We start from the raw sequence: 20,822 nt of genomic DNA on the forward strand, positions 1-20,822 counted from the left end.
TTTTGGAATATTATTCTACATTTAAATATCTTTAATATTAGTGGCTGCTTAGTCTTATGTAATCCTGATTCTAGTTCCTTGGTACTTGAGTTCTTTCTTCCTGATTACTTGTAATGTTTTTCTTTTGACTTGTAAGCTCCAGATTTTGGTTGTGACCTTCCTGGGACTTGTAATTTTGAGGGTTCTTTCAGGTGGTATCTGGTAGGTGTTTTCTATTTCAGTTTGGCCTGAAATTTGGATAGCTTTCATTTGTAGTTTCTCAAAATATAATATCTAGAATTTTTTTCAGAGAGTCTGATGATTTTCATATTCTCAATCCTTGATCTGTTTTTTTAGGTTAGCTTTTTTTATATTGACTGTAGATATTTTAATTTTTCAAAATCTGTTAATTTTGTTCTATTTTTTTAAAAGAATAATTGAGTTTTCTTTAGTTCATTATTTGGGTACATTTTTAACCTTTTGTTCTAAACTGTTTGTTCTCCTATTTTTCTTAACTTTAGAGCACTAATGTCACTTATAATTTCATTTTTTATTCCTTTTCTTCATTTTTGCCTTGTGTCCAAGCAATTTTTTTCTTGAAACTCTGCTTATAGTCATTGTAGAATTATACTTTTTCTAGGTTTATTTTTTGTTCTTCTCTTGACCCGTAATATTCCTTCACAGTTTTTGGTATATTCTTGTATTTAGTCATATTTCTATTCTCTATTCCTGATTTGGGATTTTGTGCTAGAGTGAGGGATCCAGGTTCCTCCTCTCAATTCCTGAAATGCCCTCCTTGGTCCTGACCCTTGATTTCCTGGCTTTCTTTCATTGACTTTCTAATGGTATGCCTGCTTTCTTTAGTATATCCATCAGGGCTCTTGAGTCTTTTGCCACCCCTGGACTCAGGCTTCTCAATCCACTGGGGCATCTTCAGTTGGGGTACTTGTATGGTCTGGTCCTGGTTGGAATGTTGCTACTTGCATCTACATCCCCTGGAGCATCACTATTTGGAATACACTTATTGCCTTCTAATTTCACATGTGCTTGTACTGCATTCCTTGGTGGGCCCCAACCTCTAGGGCTTGTAACTTGTGGCTACAAGTCTTTTTATGACTTTGACATTTTTGGACTGGATGAAGTGGTTTATTGATACTTCTCTTTGTATTTCTTGATAATTATTTGGTCTGAATCTCTTTTTATATGTCATCATTGGAGTATGTATACTTACACTTGGCTCCTTTTTGGCCATTTGTATCACCATCTCGATCAGAAATCTCTTTGGATTCTTTCATAAATATTTTTTCATATTTTTAATAATTTTCACATTCGTCCATCTTACTTGCATTTTTGTATTCCACTACTTTAATGTATCACAATTTGTTTAGTTATTCCTCTTTGCTGGCCCTTTAGGTTACTTTCTGTTTTTGTAATTACAAATAATGCTCTCATAAAAATTTATGAGTAGATGGACTCTCCTCTTCCCTTAAAACAACAATGACAGTAACAATACTTTGAAGGTATATTCTGAATAATGGTATTATTGAGCAATATTCTGAATATTTTTGTATTGATCTTTGCATCTGCTAGAGGCACCACTCATGACATATGAACCCTGACTCAACTAACATTTTTCCTGAATTATAACCAAAGTTTTGTAATTAAAAATATTTTTTCCTTTGTTCTGGGTCTATAGCATCCTGCCAATATCCCTTGACTAACCCTCCTAACTTGGTCAACTTGATCTGCAGTATTTTAAATTTCCCATAATTCTCTATTTTTCAACTACTTTATTTTCTGAAGGCATAGGTTCTCTGGGCTTTGGATAAGATTTCCCCCTCTATTTGGTGGTTAAGAGAACAGCAATTTACTAACTTCTCTTACCTTCTTATTATGTTGAATGGTCTTAGAGATACAGCAGTGGTTTAATTTTTTATAAAATTACCATGAAGATAAAAAGGATATATTTCCTCACTCTTCTTAAAGGAGCTTGTATAATCTGTCTTGGAGTCCTTGGGCAAAAGGTAATTTGTGGACTTTTTGGTACCTGGGACAGCACTATTCATATACCCTAGGCTCATAAATGAAGGCGTAAAGACATCATTCTGTGAGGAAAACAAAGTATAAACAACAACAATCAGCTACAACAATCAGCTATGTTGTAATAGAAAGGGAAACAGAAGAGAGTGAGTATTTCCTAAGAATTTACTATGTGCCAGGTGCTGTGCTAAGATCTTTGCAAATATTATCTCATTTGTTCTTCACAGAAGCCTTCTGAGGTGTGGAATTGTTATAAAGAGTTGTTCTCAGCCTACCATGGTATTAATTCTCATATATCCCACATGCCTTTAAAGTAGGGCTATATGTGATTCCTGATGTTTTCTTTCTTCTAAGTATTTACAGATGAAGAAACCAAAGAGCAAAAAGAACTGGCACAAGATTAAGTATCTCCTTTGAAGGGATATAGAAAGTTCCTCTTGGGGAACTGAGATCTATCTTTCAGGGCAGTTTTCTGTTTGACCACACTGTCTTCCTTCCCATAAAGGGCAACTTCCTTATAAATTAACTTCATTGATGCTTTTAAATAGAATCTATTTATTTTAATCTTTTCTTTCCTTTCTTCTCTACTTTCTCCTTCTTCTAGAACACTTTTCCCACCCATTCATTAGTTGTTTGTTTGTTTGTCTTTTCCTAGTATCTCAGTTATGTGGTAAGTATCTATGTGTTTCTAAGTTATTAGAACTGTTAGCAAGAAAAGTCATAACATTCCCTAGGCAAAATGATCTCTTCAGTGCGTGGCATATATCAAGATATGTGGATAGAGAGCCAGGCCTAGAGATGTAAGGTCTTGGGTCCAAATGTGGCCTCAGATACTTCCTAGCTCTGAACCCTGGCCAAGTCACTTAACCCCTATTGCCTAGCCATTACTGCCCTTCTTCCTTGGAACCAATACCCAGTATTGATTCTAAGATAGAAGATAAGGGTTTAAAAAGAAATAAATGAATAAATACTTATTGATTGATTCACTGGGGAATATCTCATACTGCCCCATATTTTAATTTGTATTGTAGTTGTCTATGCATATCCTGGTTCTTCTGCTAGGTTGTAAGTGCTTGGAGGGCAAAGTCATTTTTCCCCCATTTTGTATCTCATAAACATACATACACACATATACATATCACAGTGCTTTTTCATATGCTTATTGAATTGCATTTGGGGTCTGAAAAGGAAACAGCAAGTCCCATACATAGTTATGTTTTAAAAAATAGAAATCAGGAATTGAGCAGGAAGGGTTATTTTTACAAGAGGAAGATGATTTTCCTAGGAAGCAATTCTCAAGAACTTGAAAATACCTAAGTTTTTTTTGACCACTACGTTTTATGAAAGCGTTTAGTGGCCTACATATGAGTGGATTCCCAAGTCAGGCAGTGACTGTCTGGCCCATATTGTTTTTACTCCCTCTGTGTCCTAGACTGAATAAATACATCCCTGTTGGAAAGGACCTTTTTGTTCCTTTACAAATTGCAGAAATTCAAGTAACAAAATGTATTAACTGTTAGTACATGAACACATCAATCAATGTAGCTTTTCCCAAATAAAGTGATCTGAGGGTAGATTGTGACCCAGTCCTGAATAGGGCTGCTTCATGTGCCACACAACAAAGAAGCAAGTGTACACATTGTTGTGAATTTTCTTGGGAAAAGATGTACAGAACGATATGGAGGAACAATCAGCAATTCAGAGCGAGATTACCAAGGGCAAGGGAGACTCCTTTCTTTTTAGTTGGTAATCTTTGTGTTGGTAATTGCTTAACTATAATATTTCAAGTCAACATCACCAAAATGGCATGAAGGATACATTACATTTTTTGAGATTCTAAGAAGCAACAGTTTTCACTTCTGATTAAACTGAAATAAAGTGTTAACATTAGAGCAAGCCTGCTCAAGTGAGTCACGTTTACTTAGCATGTATCCTAGTATGATGAGTGTTTTAAGAAAGCAAATTGATGTTATTAGAATAGGGGAACTTTGGTTCAATTTTGGCCTCAGATATATGTTACCACTATTGCCTGGGCAAGTCATTTAATACCTATATGCCTTGGTTTCCTCACTTAGAAAAAGAAGGGGTTGGAATAGATAGCCTCCAAGGTCTCTTTTAACTAAATGTCATGAAATAATGCAGTGAGGTAAAACTGTACCAGATTTGGTGATAAGAATTCATTTTTCTACTTTCTCTTTTAATTGGCAAAAATCTGGTTGGTATAAGAAATTTTTTTATGTATAGTTGACATTTTATCTACATTTTTAATGCTAATTAGGCTTACTTTACTGAAAGAATTATCAGTTGTAGTTTATTCTTTTTGGGTACTGGCAGCATTACAATTTGGTCTTTAGAACCTGAAAAGTTGGACTTTATAATATATGTCCAGGACAGTGGTGTTTCTACCAAATCTGTGATACAGTGTAGAGAGATGGACATGTTAAAAAAAAAATAAAGGAGGAAGAAATTGCAGAAGAAATGGCTAGCTAAGTGAATGAACAGCTGTCATTCTTCTCTGGGCTGCACATTGAACTTTTCGCATACCATGCCCTGGTGTCCTTCTAAATCTTATTCCAGCCCTGGAATTCACATATTTGAAGTACTCTCTGCCCTGACGCTTCTTCCTTTGCTGGCTTCTCCCATAATCTATATTTAAGGAGGGTACCCAAGCTAGCCAGGGCTCATTCCTCTGTAAACTGTACTCTGGACTTTCTCTACCATGCTCTTATGATATTTCTTTATTTCCTCCAACCCCAATACCCTGTTCAGCTTTTGTTTATGCCTTGACTTCCCCCATTAAAATGTAAGTTCCTTATGGGCAGGGACTGTTTCTCTTTCTACTTGTATTTGTTTTCACAGCCTGGCACACAGGAAGTGGTCAGTAAATGCTTGTGGACTAACAATCAATATGAATTAGCAGCATGACATGCAACCAAAAAAGCAAATTCAATCTCGCCCCCCCCCCCCCCGCCGAAATAATTTCACTTAAAATTTTTAATTCTGCAAATATGTATTTGAGGGCATAGTTATGTTCAGATGGTCATAGTTACTGCCTCCATCTACCCACCATTCAGGGTTCTTGAAAGACAGATAGACATACAGAGGTACTGAAACCCTTTTTTTGAGAATTAGGGTTGATCCAAAGATGATGGGCTTTGGAACAGGGAACTCAGGTATAGCCCTGATGGCAGAAACAAAATACAACCTGAGTGTGAATATGGAAACATGGGAGGGAAGGAGGGAATACACAAAGTCTAAGGCCTGAAGGGAGGGGGGGGAAGAGAAGGAATCAATCGACCAGAGATATATGAGGTGATTCATACAAGGACACAGATGTATTGGAGGGAATTGGCTCTCTGACTTTGAAAGAAGAGGGGATCTGGAAACATCCTAACTAATTCATTTTAATCTGTTAGGAGATGCATAGAACCCAGAAAAAAGGTGGTGATAGTCTTGTTACATACTCTTCTGGTTAGCCAATATCAGAAGTATTGTGCTCAGCTCGAGATGAGGCCAGGTGGTCTAGTAGATAAAACACTAGTCCTAGAGTCAAGAAAACCCAAGTCCAAATTCAGCCTTAGACACTTCCTGGCTCTGTGATTGTGAACAAATAATTTCACTGAAGGTGTGCCTCAGTTTCCTTAACTGTAAAAGGAGGACAATAAAAAAGCACTTTCCTCCTAGAGTTGTTGTGAGGATCATATGCAATAATCTTTGTAAAGTGCATGGCAAACAGTAGATGTTTGATAAAAGATCATTTCATCCCTTTACAGATGCCACATTTTAGAAAGGGTTAGAAAGCATCCAGAGGGGAACTGATGGTTAAAGCCTTCAAGATCATACCATAGGTGGATCCTTTGAAGGAACTGAGAGTGTTTAGCCGAGGAAAGATAAGACTTAAGGAGGCTGTGACAGTTCTCTTCAAGTATTTGAAAGGCTGACATATGGATCCTGAGTTAGAGTTGTTATGCTCAGCATTAGAGAGCAGAGCTAGGAGTAGTGGGTAGAAGTTACAGAGGGGCAGACTTAGGTGTGATATAAGGAAGAACTTCCTAACAACTGGAACTTTCTCAAAGTGAAATGCTCTGTTTTGGGTGGTGATGGGTTTCCCCTCATTATATGTCTTCAAGAAAAGTCTTAATGACCATTTGTTGGAGATATCAAAGCTTTATTCTTCAGGGCTTTGGACTGATTGGTCTTGGATCTCTTTCCATTCTGAAGTTCCATGATATTATATTTAAAATAATCTATAATTAGTTTAAAGCATAGAAAGGATTAAAAAAAATTAGGGGGGTACTATTTAAGTGTCATGGGGGTCTTTATTACTAATTATTCCCATTATTTGATCAATACAGACATTTTCAGATTAGTACTAAACTTTAAAGAATGATTATAAATATTAGTGTTGTGGTTTTAAGCCTCAGGAATTGGGAATAGGAATTTTGAATCCCCTTTCAAAAATGTTGTATTTCTTTTCAGGGCATGTTGATCATTTGCAACTTATTAAACATTAAATAACATTTGTTCCTACTTGTTATTAGGTTATGTATGCTCTTGTCAAGTGTGGGAATCGTAGCTTTAATGGTCTTTTATGTACTTACTATGACTGGCCCTTTTATTTCCTTTAGAATGTATCTACATAGAGCAGATCAAGCATGCTATTTATATATAGGGCGCTTTGTTTGATTATACCACCCTCGATTTGCTTTTTGATGTGGCAAACTTACTATTACTCACCCTGAAAACGATGAGAGTTTTTTTCAGTGTTCAGAAAAAGGCAGTTTTTTTAGCAAGTATTGTGAAATTCCATTGCTAATTACATTAGATTGACACTATCTTGAATAATTTTTAAATTTATTTATTTATAAAGTAAATAGGGGCAGCTGGGTAGCTCAGTGGAGTGAGAGTCAGGCCTAGAGACAGGGGGTCCTAGGTTCAAATCTGGCCTCAGACACTTCCCAGCTGTGTGACCCTGGGCAAGTCACTTGACCCCCATTGCCCACCCTTACCAATCTTCCACCTATGAGACAATACACCGAAGTACAAGGGTTTAAAAAAAAAAAGTAAATATTTTTCTCTTTTTCTTTGTTTTAAAGAAAAGCTTTTAAAAATCCATATATACACAAAATAAATTCTTGATCTAAAAAAGAAAAGCAATTTGTGTTTATAATCAGCTGTATGGGTGCCACTGATGTGAATGAATAATTCTGGGTTGTTATTGAGCTAACAATTAGAACTTTTCCAAACTGAATCTGTGGGGTCTGGGGGACAGTGGGTTCTCCAACATTGGAAATCTTCAAGTAAAGGCTGGAGGATGTGAGACTGAATCTTCCTGAACTTCTCTTAAGAAATTTTTTAAAATAGACTCTGTGAATGAAGTTTTGCTTCATTCACCTCCGGGTCTCTGGCCCTCTGACTCTCAGCTGACAGTTAATTAGATCTACCTGGATTAATTAGAGGATCATAGTAAATTACCTACTGGGTTAGATTCTTATTTCCTTATTTCCTCTCTCTCTTCTTAATTGTAAATAAACTTCCATAAAAGTCAATTTTGACTTGAGATTATTCTTTTTCTTATTTTTATTCTTTTTGTTTTTTTTAAACCCTTAACTTCTGTGTATTGGCTCCTTGGTGGAAGAGTGGTAAGGGTGGGCAATGGGGGTCAAGTGACTTGCCCAGGGTCACACAGCTGGGAAGTGTCTGAGGCCAGATTTGAACCTAGGACCTCCCGTCTCCTGGCTCTCAATCCACTGAGCTACCCAGCTGCCCCTGTGAGATTATTCTTAATTGAGGATTGATAATAGTTCAATCCTCTGGTGACCATCTTTTAATATATTGATCCCAAAAAAACCCTTTTTCTCCCTTACAAGGACCACTAATCTGGCATGTTGTATAGGGAGATGTTTTTCATGTACAAGTTAGACTTTGAGGTCCATTCTAGTTGAGAGTTATTCTCTGTATTGTGGTACCTTTGTAGTGGCAGTTAGAGAATTGAGCAGATGATAGCTCCACAGGAGAGCATCTGGAACCCTGGAAGAGAATAGCAGGAGCATCTCCTGAGAAAATTGTTTGTTGACTAAGAAAACATTAAACCACTTTCTTAAAGCAAACAGACGTGGAAAACTGGAAACCAGGTGTTGAGACGGATGAACATGTCAGTAGCATTTGGAAAATAAACTTAGAGTAAAAATATTGATGAGTTAAGCATCTTTTCCAAAGGAATATAATCATCAGTTCTGTACAGTTTTCAGTTATCCTTATGCATTGCATCCTAATCCAGTCTCCCAGAGTAACTGCTTAATATGTTCTAACCGAGTGACTTTCTTTATTAAAGCAGGACTTTTGGAAAGGGATGAGAAGGGGAATGCCTTCAGTACTTGTACGGGCTCTTTAAAAATGCTAGGATGCCATCTTCCTCTCTCCAACCTTCCCCCTTCCCATTAAAGTAGACTTAGATGAATCATCCTCTTTAGGTAGGGAGGGAACGAATTCATTTTCTTTTTTCTTTCAATTGGGGAAGCTGAACTATAGGGCAATTATGGCAGATTTTAAGCTGTATTACTATTTCTTCCCCTGTTTGACTTTTAAAGACCTTATTACCTGGTCTCTTCCTACCTTTCTAATCTTATTACAATTTACTTTTTTCCATATACTTTGTCAAACAATAACATTGGCATTTTACTGTTCCTTGTACTCCTGATTCCATACTATTTTTTTTAACCTTTACCTTCCGTCTTAGAACCAGGCAGAAGAGCAGTAAGGGTTAGGCAATGGGGGTTAACTGACTTACCCAGGGTCACAAAAGTAGGAAGTTGTCCAACCTCAGATTTGAACCCAAGACTTTCCATCTCCAGGTCTGATTCTCTATCTACTGACCTACCTACTTGCCTCCACCATACTTTTTAAATGGCTGTCTTCATGACTGGAACTTTATCCCTTTCATCTGTGTCTCATGATAGGCTTCCCTGACTTTCTTCAAGTCTCAGCTAAAATACCACCTTTTTTTTTAAAGTCTATTTAATTAATTAATTAAGAATATTTTTCCATGGTTACATGATTCATGTTCTTCCCCTCTTCTCCTCTTACCCCACTCTTGTAGCCAATGAGCAATTCTGCTGGATTTTACATGTGTCATAGATCAAGACCTATTTCTATATTATTGATATTTGCACTAGGGTGATTGTTTAGAGCAGTAATTCCCAAAGTGGGTGCCACCGCCCCCTGGTGGGTGCTGCAGCGATCCAGAGGGGTGGTGATGGCCACAGGTGCACTTATCTTTCCTATTAATTGCTATTAAAATTTTTAAAAAATTAATTTCCAGGGGGCTAATATTTTTTCTGGAAAGGGGGCAGGAGGCCAAAAACGTTTGGGAACCACTGGGTTAGAGTCTACATCCTCAATCATATTCCCATTGAACCATGTGATCAAGCAGTTGTTTTTCTTCTGTGTTTCTAATCCCACAATTCTTTCTCTGGATATGAATAGTGTTCTTTCTCTCAAGTCCCTCAGAATTGTCCTGGGTCATTGCATTGCTTCTAGTATAGAAGTCCATTACATTCGATTTTACCACAGTGTATCCGTCTCTGTGTATAATGTTCTCCTAGTTCTGTTCCTTTCACTCTGCATGAAATCCTGGATGTTGTTCCAGGTCACATGGAATTCCTCCAGTTTATTATTCCTTTTAGCACAATAGTATTCCATCACCAACATATACCACAATTTGTTCAGCCATTCCCCAATCGAAGGGCATCCCCTCATAAAATCCCTCCTTCTGCGAGAAGCTTTTACCAGTTCTTCTTAATGCTAATATATTTCCTCTTGAGATTATATCCATTGAGATATCTGTATGTCTTATATTTGCAGAGTTGTGATATGTTTTTTCTCATCTTGGTGGTATAGTGGATAGTTATAGAAATGGAATTAGAAAGACTCAAGTTGAAATATGGCCTCAGATACTAACTAGGTAACCCTGGACAAGTCATTTAAACCTCTGGCTTCTTTAGGTTCCTCATCTGTAAAATGAAAATAATTATTTACCATAATTGAATTACAGAAGTGTCTATCATTATTATTATATCTCCTTGAGGTCAGGAACTGCCTTTGTCTTTCCTTGTATTCCCTAGCACTTAGCAGAGCGCCTGACATATAATAAGCTCTTAAGACATGCTTATTAACTAAATATTGAGTCTCTTTCTAGTGTTGATTTAAATGGTAGGTTCAGTAATTTGGGTTGCCAGTGGGAATGCTCATTCTTTTTTTTCCACAAAGGCAGCTAGATGGGCATAATAGATAGAATGCTGGGCTTAGAATCAAGAAGTTCAAAGTTCAGATTTGGCCTTTGACTTTGTAGCTTGTTTGAGGTGCTTCTTGAATTCTTTTTGGCCTACTTCTTATCTGTATAGGGGGAAAAAAGGGAATATGTGGGTCTTTACCCTGCTGCCCTAAATAAGTCACACATCAAAATGGAATAATAAATTGGTAAATAATATATTACTAATAGAAATGGTAAATAGGGAATGAACCCACCTTTTTTGGGGGGTGGGGTGGGGAAGACTTCATTAATGTTTATTAACTCTGTAGATATCAAAGATCTTTGACCATTTGACACACCAAATAATTTATAATTTAAGATTAGCTATCCTATTGTAAAATCATAATATGGAAATTATGGAAAATCTAAATTTAGCATGTCCAGGTTCAATTTTTTTCATTCCTTAAATTTCAGAAAATGAGAATTTTTGTATGCATTAATTATCTAATTGATAAAGTAACTTGGATTATAGCAACCTACTCAATACCCAGAAAAAATACGATTGATTCACTTTCTGAATTTACTTGGGCATGCCCTTTTTTTGTTATTTGATGTTTCATATGCATGTCTTATGGATTTATTGCTTTATGTTCCTAAGTCTATTTGCTACCTGCATGGTTTATGGTAACTCTTCTTAACTCCTAATACTTTATCTAGAGCAGTGATGGGAGCGTAGTTTGGGCTGTGGGCCAGATGCTGCCCCCTGAAGTGTTCTATCTGGCTGCGTGACATTATTCCTAATCTGACGAATACAATGAGTAGGATACAATACAATGAAACTTCGAAAGAATTGCCTTAGAAACAGACTGGCAGATGAGCATTTCCTTTCCTTTGGCCCCCTCTTTAAAAAGTTTGCCCATCACTGATCTAGAGGGAATGTCCTTAGTGGTCCAAACTTTCAAATTAGTTGTATTCTAAAAATTTGTTAAATTGCCTATTTATAGCTTAGGTCATGCTTTCCACTAAATATTATAAAATTTAGCTAGGATCCTACACAGCTAGATGGTACCCTGGATAGAGTGTCAGTCCTGAAGTCAGGAAAAAACACCATTTTCCTGAATTCACACCTGCCCTTCCTTAGACACTTACCGGCAGTATGACAAGTCATTTAATTATGTTTGCCTCAGTTTTTTCATCTGCAAAATGAGCTGGAGAAGGAAATGGCAAACTATACCAGTGTCTCTGCCAGGAAAACCCCAAATGGAGACTTGAAGAGTTGGAAATGACTGAAATGATTGAACATAGCCAAATGGTTCTACAACTTTGTAGGTTAAATAGGTCTTGGGACTCTGAGAATGTGTCTTCTTCTGCTTCAGTTTCAAGTCTCTAGGAAAAGAATCCCCATCTTCTCAATTTTATAGTGTTAAAAGTGGTGTCTATACTTCAAATAAAAATTAGGACATTATTAGCAAGGTTAGAGACAATGATGTATGGTGGAAAGATCTGAATGCTGGCTCTGTTATTTATAACTTGTGTGATCTTGAGCAAGTCACTCAACTCCTCTGAGGGCTATTTTTTATCTCTAAAATGAGAGCCCTGGATTTGACAATCATACCTCTGCTATATTTATTATCTGTATGATCTTGGGCAAGTCACTTGTTTCTCTTTGCCTCTATTTTCTCATCTGTAAAATAAAGGGAGTTGGACTAGATGTCTCATAAGGTTACTTCCATCTCCAACTCTACAGTATTGTCATTCTTGGATTTCTGATGCAGCTGTTCTTATATGAAAGTAAAGTGCTTGCATACATACTTCTCCTCACCCCTAACAAACAGTCAATCATATGAGAGCCAAAAACCATATAAGGAAGAAAAAAAAAACACTCAGTGCCCTTGAATATGGGGAAAGGGAGCTGAACTCCATGGTTTTAATTCAGAAATAAATTCTTTCTGTGAAGAACTTTATTGGTGAAAAAAAAGGAAGGAAAAAAAAGGAAGACTGCTATTTTTGTAGCTGCATCTGTGGGATGTGGCAGTATGATATTGTGAAACCCCTAATCTGCAAAATGCAGGGCTTTGGCTAGATGTTCTCTGAGGTCCCCTTTAGTCCTAAACCATCCCTAGAAACAAATCCCCAAATGGGGTCACTAAGCGTTAGTCATGACTGTTTTTCTCATTTCATTTTGTATCAGGTGAAAAGTCTTTCCAGGTTTTTCTGAAATCCTTCTGCTCATCCTTTTTTAAAGCATAATAGTATGCTATCAAATCATATACCGCAACTTGCTCAGCCATTCCCCAATTAATGGGTAACTTCCCGAGTTTCAATTCTTTGCCACCACAAAAAAAGCTGCCATAAATATTTATTGTACATACAAGTAATTTTCCTTTTTTGGGGGAGGGGATACAGATTGCAAAGTAAAAAGAGTATAATTTAATAGTCCTTTGGGTATAGTTCCAAATTCCTCTCCACAATAGTTGAATCAGTTCACAATTTCCATAAGAGTGCGTTAGAGTCTCAGTCTTTCTGTCCCCTCCAACATTTGTAGTTTTTTCCTATCAGATTAGCTGATCTGATAGATAGGAAATGGTAGTTTTTAAAATTTGTTTTAATTTGCATTACTGTAATCAGTGGTGATTTGGAGCATTTTTCACGTGAGTACAACTAGCTTTGAATATTTTATCTGAAGTCTGTCTGTTCATACATTTTTATCATTTATCTAATGAGAAATGATTTACATTCTTGAAAATTAGACCCAGTTTTCTACATATTTGAGAAATGAGGCCTTCTCAGGGAAATTTGGTGTAAATTTTTTTTTCACAGTTTTGATTACTGTGTATTTCCCTCCATCCTATTTTCCCCGTTTGTCCTTTTCTCTCTTTCTTTCACCCTGTCCCTCCTCAAAATTGTTTTGCTTATGACCACTGCCTCCCCCAGTTTGCCCTTCCTTCTACCAACCCTTCCTTTCTCATATCCCCCTCCTCTCTTACTTCCCTGTTGAATAAGATAGATTTTTATATCCAATTGAATGTGCATGTTATCCCCTCTTTGAGCCAATCCTGATGAGAATACGGTTTAAGTGTTACCCACCACCCGTTCATCTTTTCCTCTACTGTAAAAGTTTTTCCTTTTGTGTTCCTTTTACATGAGATAATTTACCTCACTTTTTCTCTCCTTCTCCCAGTGCATCCTTCCTCTCTCACCTCTAAATTTTTTAAAATATATTATCTCATCATAGTCAACTCATATCCATGCCTCTGTCTATGTATATTCCTTCTAATTGCCCTAATAATGATAAGTTCTTAGGAGTTACAAGTATTAGCTTCCTATGTAAGAATGTAAATAGTTTAACTTTATTGAATCCCTTATAATTTCTCTTTATTATTTGCATTTTTATGCTTTTCTTGAGTCTTATATTTCAAAGTCAAGTTTTCATTTCAGCTACAGTCTTTTCATTAGCAATGCTTGAAAATCCTCTAATGGAGTATCTGTTTTTTCCCCCTGAAGGATTTATACTCAGTTTTATTTGGTAGATGAATCTTGGTTATAATTCCAGATCCTTTTCCCTCCAAAATATTGTATTCTAAGCCCTTTACTCCTTATATGTGGAAGCTGCTAAGTTATTTGTAGTTCCTAACTGTAGCTCCATGATATTTGAAAGATTTCTTTGTGACTGCTTGCAATATTTTGTCCTTGCCTTGGAAGTTCTAGAATTTGGTTATTATCTTCCTGGAAATTTTCATTTGGTGATCTCTTTCAGGAGATAATTGGTGGGATTGTTATTCTTCCTTGATCTATTTCCTAAGTTAGTTGTTTTTCTAATGAAATATTTCACATTTTTTCAATTTTTTATTTTTTTGATTTTGTTTTATTGTTTCTTGATGCTTATAGAATCATTAGCTTCCCTTGCCCAATTATAATTTTCAAAGAATTATTTTCTTCAGTGAACTTTTGTACCTCTTTTTCCATCTGGCCAGTTCTTTTTGTAAGGAGTTCTTCTCTTCAGCAAATGTTTTGTATATCTTTTTCCATATGGCTAATGTTGTATTTCATGAAATTCTTTTCTTCAGTGGATTTTTGTGCTTCTTTTACCATTTAATCTATTCTGTTTTTTAATATTTTTTCAGTTTTTTTGTATCTCCTTTACCAAACTATTGATTCTTATTTCTTGATTTTATTGCATCACTCCCATTTCTTTTCTATATTTTTCCTCTACCTCTCTTGCGTAATTTTAAAGATCTTCTTCTGTTTCCCCCAGGAATTATTTTTTGGGGCCTGAGACCAATTCACATTTTTATTTGAAGTTTTGGATGAAGCTGTTTTGACTTCATTTTCTTCTTCTGAGTATGTATTTTGACCTTCCCAGTCACTATAGTAACTTTCTATGGTCAGGTTCTTTTTAACTTATTTTTCCAGCCCATTTCTTGACTTTTAACTTTATAGAAAAGTTGTGCTCTGCCTAGGGAGGAGTGGACCCTGTCTCAAACTTCTTGGCAGTTCCTTTCTCATTGGCTGCATACACATTCATTCCTGCACTCATGCCAAATCCTACCTAACCTGCAAAAAAAACCCTAAAACAACCCTATATTTTTATTGCCATTGCATATAACATTGGTTGTACTCTGAGGCTTTTAGACAGAGGGTTTGTCTTTCTGAAATTAGTTTTCTTTTTATAGGTTATAATTTATATATAATCTTTAGACCTCTGGATTGTGAATTTGTAGAAATGGATATAATACAATATGATATTGGCAAATTTATCCTATTTTTCCCACCCTTCTTCAAGGTCTTACTGTCAATTTTTTGTTCCCTATTACTTAGTTTGTAATTGCCTTTCTTTCCTTTTCCTTCTTCCTGCATAGTATTTAGGTCTTTCATTGATCTTTGGGATACATTCTCCACAGAGCAAGCAAAGGTAAAGAAATAGAGGAAATGAAACTTTAAACAACTTCATTTGACTTTTTGAAAGTAGATATTGGTGGGCAGGAAGTTGAGACTATTGCTTAAAATGGCTTTTTAAAAATGATTCATGAATGTCCTTTGACCGTGTTATCTTGTCCTGAATTAACATAGATGATCAAGAGGGGTTGCTCTGTTGTTTCTTCACAGTCTTTTTTTTTTTTTTTTTCTGAAGTAGAGGGGAAAAGACAATAGAAATAGCTCAGCCTCTGTGGTTGGAACACTGAATTGGGTGTCATATGACCAGAAGTCTAGACCTGACTGTGCTAACTAGCTGAGTGACCTTGGGCAAGTGACTGAAATTTCCCAAGTTTCAATTTCTTTTACTGTGAAATGAAGGTTTGCATTAGATGTTCTAAGAAGTCCCTGCTACTTCTAGGATCTTATGACTTAATAGTTGTTACTGACTATTATCTGAAGCAAGTCATTTTGGAGGAAAAAAAATAGAGCATTCATTTGTTATTCAGTCGTTTTCAGTATTGTCTGAGACTTCTTGATCCCATTTGGAGTTTTCTTGGCAAAGATGCTGGAATGGTTTGCCATTTCCTTCTCCGGCTCATTTTACATATCAGGAAACCGAGGCAAATGGAGTCAATAACTTGCCTAGGGTCACCTTGTTAGTGTCTTAGGCAGATTTGGAGTCTTGAAGATGAGTCTTCCTGACTCTTGGCTATGAACTCTATCTACTGTACCACCCAGTTATCCCCGAGCACTCATATATTTACTCAAACCCCTCACTTCACTTCCCTTCTTTCCAGTTCCTTTTATATTACTTCTAGTGGGGGTCCTGTTGTTGTTCAGTTGTTTCAGGCATGTCTGACTCTTTATAAACTCTTTTACATGTGGAAACACTTTTTGATGATTGTTTTTAACATTTTAAAATTCAGATTTTCTCTCTCCATCCCCTAATTTCCCCCAAGGCAGTGAATAGTCTGATATAAGTTATATCTGTATTTTCATGAAATGCATATTTCCATATTGCTCATGATAGAAGATACACACCACATATAGTAGAAATCTCATGAAAGAAATATAGTGGAAGATGGCATGCTTTGATTTGCACACAAATTCCAACAGTTCCTTCTTTGGCTATGGAGAGCATTTCCATCCTGAGACCCTGGTGGTTATCTTGGAGACTTGCTTTGATGATAATGGACTTAGTCCTTCCTAGCTGATCATTGTGTAATATTTCTATTATAATATACATTGTTCTCCTGGTTCTGCTGTCTTTTGTGACCTCTTTTGAGCTTTTCTTGGCAAAGATACTGAAGTGGTGTGTCATTTCCTTCACCTCAACTCAATTTCAACTCAAATCATCCTCATTCCAGGCTTGGCATTTTATCCACTGAGCCATCTTGCTGCTCCCAGAGGGACCATTAGGATAGGGAAAATGCTGGCTGGTTGGGTAAAGTTTGTAGTACTTGTCTATGGGGAGGTTTTGCTTGGTTTTTAAAAGTTTACTTAATGCCAAATAGTGAAAAGACCCATTTTGGTGGATCTCAGGAGGCAAGAGAACTAGTTCCAGTCCTGACACTTAAAAGTTGAATACCCTTAATTGGACAGCTATGTGGCATAGTAGATAGTGCTGAATCTGGAATTAGGAAGACTCATCTTCATGAGTTCAGATCCAGCCTGAGACACTTACTAGTTATATGACCCTTGGCAAGTCACTTAACAAGTGTTTGCCTCAGTTTCCTCATCTATAAAGTGAGCTGGAAAAGGAAATGGCAAACCACACCAGGATCTTTGCCAAGAAGATCTGAAATAAGGTCATGAAGAGTTGGAGTTAACTGAAAAATGACTGAACAACAACAAAGCCCCTTAAACTCTCAGCCTCAGTTTTTTCATTTATATAAAGGGGATAATAATATTTGCTTTACCTACTTGCTTTATGGAGTTGTGGGGTGACTTCTTTTTAGCCTTTAATAACAATGAGTTTTAATTGTTGTTCTTTTGGTATTTAAATTTTTTCTTCTTTGGGTGTATAACTGGAGACAAATGGAAGAATAAAAGAGATTTGTTTTTTGACTTTAGGGCCTAAGTGAAGCATGTTCTCTTTCAGTACCTAAGCTGTTTTAAAATGGATTTATCTTTTTTGGGAAAATATATAGTATTTTAACACTTAGTGGATATTAGATATTATTATAATATTATTATAAATATTAAAGGCTTATAGAATCATAAAGAGAGAATATTCATATTTTGAAATACTAGCTTTACAAACAAGTGCTATTTAACAAAAAAACAATCTGCAATGTTTTGTCTAATATCCTATAATCCTTAATACCATTTTTTTCTCTTTTAACAGAAAAAATATAGAAAGGGATTTATTGACATTTCAAAAATCAAATGTGTGGAAATAGTGAAGATTGATGATGGTGTTATTCCTTGTCAGAATAAATTTCCATTTCAGGTGAGTGTGTTTTTTTGCTTTTATGCATTGTAGAATTTTGAGCAAGCTGTCTACTTAGCATTATCATAGCTTCATCATTTGGTGCTTTAGAATTTCTTCACCACTTCCCTGGCCATTTGTAATCAACACTCTTTACCCGTAGAGTTTCTTAGTATTTGTTTGCTAAACAGGAAAATTGCTGAATTTTTCCTGAACTTGCTTGATTCTATTGATTTAAACTAAGGGTTCTTAACCCAGGGTCCACTACTTTTTAAAAAAATAATTATACTTTGGTGAAATCAATTTCCTTTGAAATTCTATGTATTTTCTTTTGCGCTTTTAAAACATTATTCTGAGAAGGGGTCCATCAAACTGCCAGATGGTCCCATGACACACAAAAATGTTAGGAACCCTTGATCTAAAATAATGTAATCCATTACCTGCCTCTGAAAATAGTCCTCTCACTGGGCAGTGAGGCAGATTAACTGGAAGAAATAGCTGTAGTTGCTTAACGGAAATGAAAAAGTTAGTCATAGATCCTTTGTGTGATCTTTCATGGTCAAAGTGATAAATTCTCATGCTAAACATTATTTATGATCTGAATATTATCATGATACCATTTTAATAATTATGTGTATGTCTACATATACACATAATGTCTTAGAGACTTGCTTATATGTATTGGAGACTCTATATATACTATATACATTATCTAAAATGGCATATATAATATATAATAAAAATTTGTATGTCTATATATGATTTTTTGGAGCACATGTGTATGCGTTCTCATTTGATCCTCACAAGAATGGTAGTATTAGTATGATTGGTACTTGCATTATTGCAATGGTAACATAACTATTATTTCTTCCATCGTATAAGAGAAAGTGAGTCTTAGATTAAGTAATGCAAAGCTACCTACAGCTAGTTAGCTGTAACTATAGACATTGGGTATGCTGTTGTTTTTTTTTACTAGAAGCCTTTCCTAATCCCCCTTAATTCTGGTGCCTTTGCTCTGCTAATTATTTCCTGTTTATCTTGTATATAGCTTGCTTTATACTTGTATTTTTTCTTGTTGTCTTCCCTATTAGATTGTAGGCACCTTGAAAGCAGGAACTGTCTTTTGCTTCTTTTTGTATCTCCAGCATTTAATACTGAGCTTGGCACATAATAGGTTTTCAATAAATATTTATTGATTAATTGCTATATATTAAGAAATATGGCTGTCTTTTCAGACTCACTTTCTTGGTCTCTGAAACCTTGAGGCTACTTTGACATAGGTGTTCTCTTTATTGGGAAAGCTGTGCTCTCCTCATGGTTTCAAAAACAAAAAAGAGAAGGAACTCTCAGTCTAGTAGTTAACATTCTAACCAATGTCCCTATGTAAAATACCCCATCTGATTACTGGGGTCAGGGGGGTACTAGGTTTATTCTCATAGATCTCCACCTCTTTAATCTCTCTTGAACTGCTTCATTTGCTCCTCCAGAGTGTTGGACATGGAATCAGGAAGACCTGAGTTCAATCAAACAATGAACAAGTGTTTATTAAGCAATTATTGTTCTGGGCACTGATAAGTTCTGCCTTCAACATTTACTAACTGTGTGACCCTGGGCAAGTCCCTTAAACTCTCTCTTTCTTTTATTAATTTGTAAAATGGGGATAATAGTAAAACCTATTTCATAGAGTTGTTGCCAGGATTAAGTGAGGAATATTTGTTAGTCACTTTGCAAACCTCAAGGTGCCATATAAAAATATTACTATTAGCATCTGTAATTTTGTTGATTTTTTTTCAGCATTTCCAAAAAATTAGCTGCTGGTTTTATTTATAAATTCAGTTTTAGATTTGTATTCTATTTATTTCTTCTCTTAATTTCATAACATTTCTCTTTTTTTAAAAACTTCCTTTGAACTAATACACCACTTCTTTTTTCTTTATTTTAGGTTAATTCATTAATGTTTTCCTTTTCTCTTTTATTAATGTAGGCAGTCTGTGATCTAAACTTGCTTCTCAAACTGCTTTGGTCTCTTCCCAGAGGTTTTGATTTTGTTGTCTTCTTTTAAATATTCTCACTATCTTTTAAAAATTTTATTCTTTAAACCAATTCTTTGTTTTTTTAATCCCAAGGAATTTTGTAACATTAATTTTATTATTGTTTAATGTAATTTTATCGATTTGTCACCTAAGAAGACTACATTGATTGTTTCTCTCATTTGAATTTATTCAGGGATAGTTTGAGATCCAGTAATCAATTTTTATGAGCATTTTGTATGTACTTATAAAGAACTATATTTCCTGCTTTTCCTAACTGGTCATCTATGCATAGCTATTAATTCCAAAATATTAAATAAACAGGGCAGAGCTGGGTTTTCTTTACTGATAATTTTTCTTTTGATTTACTATATTCTAATGATGTAGTATTGAAGTCTTCTACTTAATTTTTTGCCTTCTTGAGTTTCTGTTAAATTTAATTTTATAGATTTACCAGTAGAATTATTACTTATATAATTTAATATTATAACATATTACTTATAAATTTATAATCGTTAAATGCTTCTCTTATTTCTGTTGATGGCAACCCCATCTCTTCCATCACCTAGGCTCCTATTTCAATTATCTTTGAGTCTTCTCTCTCCCTTACTCCCTTACTGCCCTGTTAACCCATTAAATGGGTTAACATAACCTTTCAAGTCTATCTTTTCAATAAACATCATTGTCCTCATCTGAATTTCTGCCAAAATGACTTTTGTTCAAGCTTTCATCTCTTATCGTGTAGATTAGAGTCCAAGTGGCCAATAAAGAGAAGCCCAAGCCAGATTAAAATGTAATTGAATAGGCAGCTAGGTGGCTCAGTGGATAGAGAGCCATGCCTGGAGACATGTGGTCCTGGATTCAAATTTGACCTTAGACCCTTCTTAGAGGTGTGGCCCTGGCAAATTACTTAACCCCAGTTACCTAACCTTTACCATTCATGTGCCTCAGAACCAATGATGTTAAATTGTTTTCTATTAAATGTAATTGGGAACTGTTTGACAAAATAAATACAAATCAACATAGATAATGTTAATTTATGGTTTTCTAAGTCAATAGATGGCTTGTATTTCTATTTGAAGATCACATTTTTTTTAACATTTATTAATATTCATTTTTAACATGGTTACATGATTCATGCTCCACCTTTCCCCTTCAACCCCCCCCCCCCCCC

The 20,822-nt window shown here is 35.6% G+C and overlaps 1 protein-coding gene across 1 annotated transcript in view; it reads left to right on the forward strand.

Moving 5' to 3' along the window:
- TEC (tec protein tyrosine kinase) overlaps positions 1-20,822 on the forward strand; it is a 93,022-nt gene that overhangs the window by 33,450 nt on the left and 38,750 nt on the right. The window contains exon 3 of the mRNA XM_044682126.1: positions 17,535-17,639. Coding sequence (XP_044538061.1) covers positions 17,535-17,639 — 105 coding nt within the window. The remainder of the gene's footprint in view (positions 1-17,534; positions 17,640-20,822) is intronic.

Source organism: Gracilinanus agilis, chromosome 6 (genome assembly GCF_016433145.1).
Source record: "Gracilinanus agilis isolate LMUSP501 chromosome 6, AgileGrace, whole genome shotgun sequence".
Taxonomy (NCBI): domain Eukaryota; kingdom Metazoa; phylum Chordata; class Mammalia; order Didelphimorphia; family Didelphidae; genus Gracilinanus; species Gracilinanus agilis.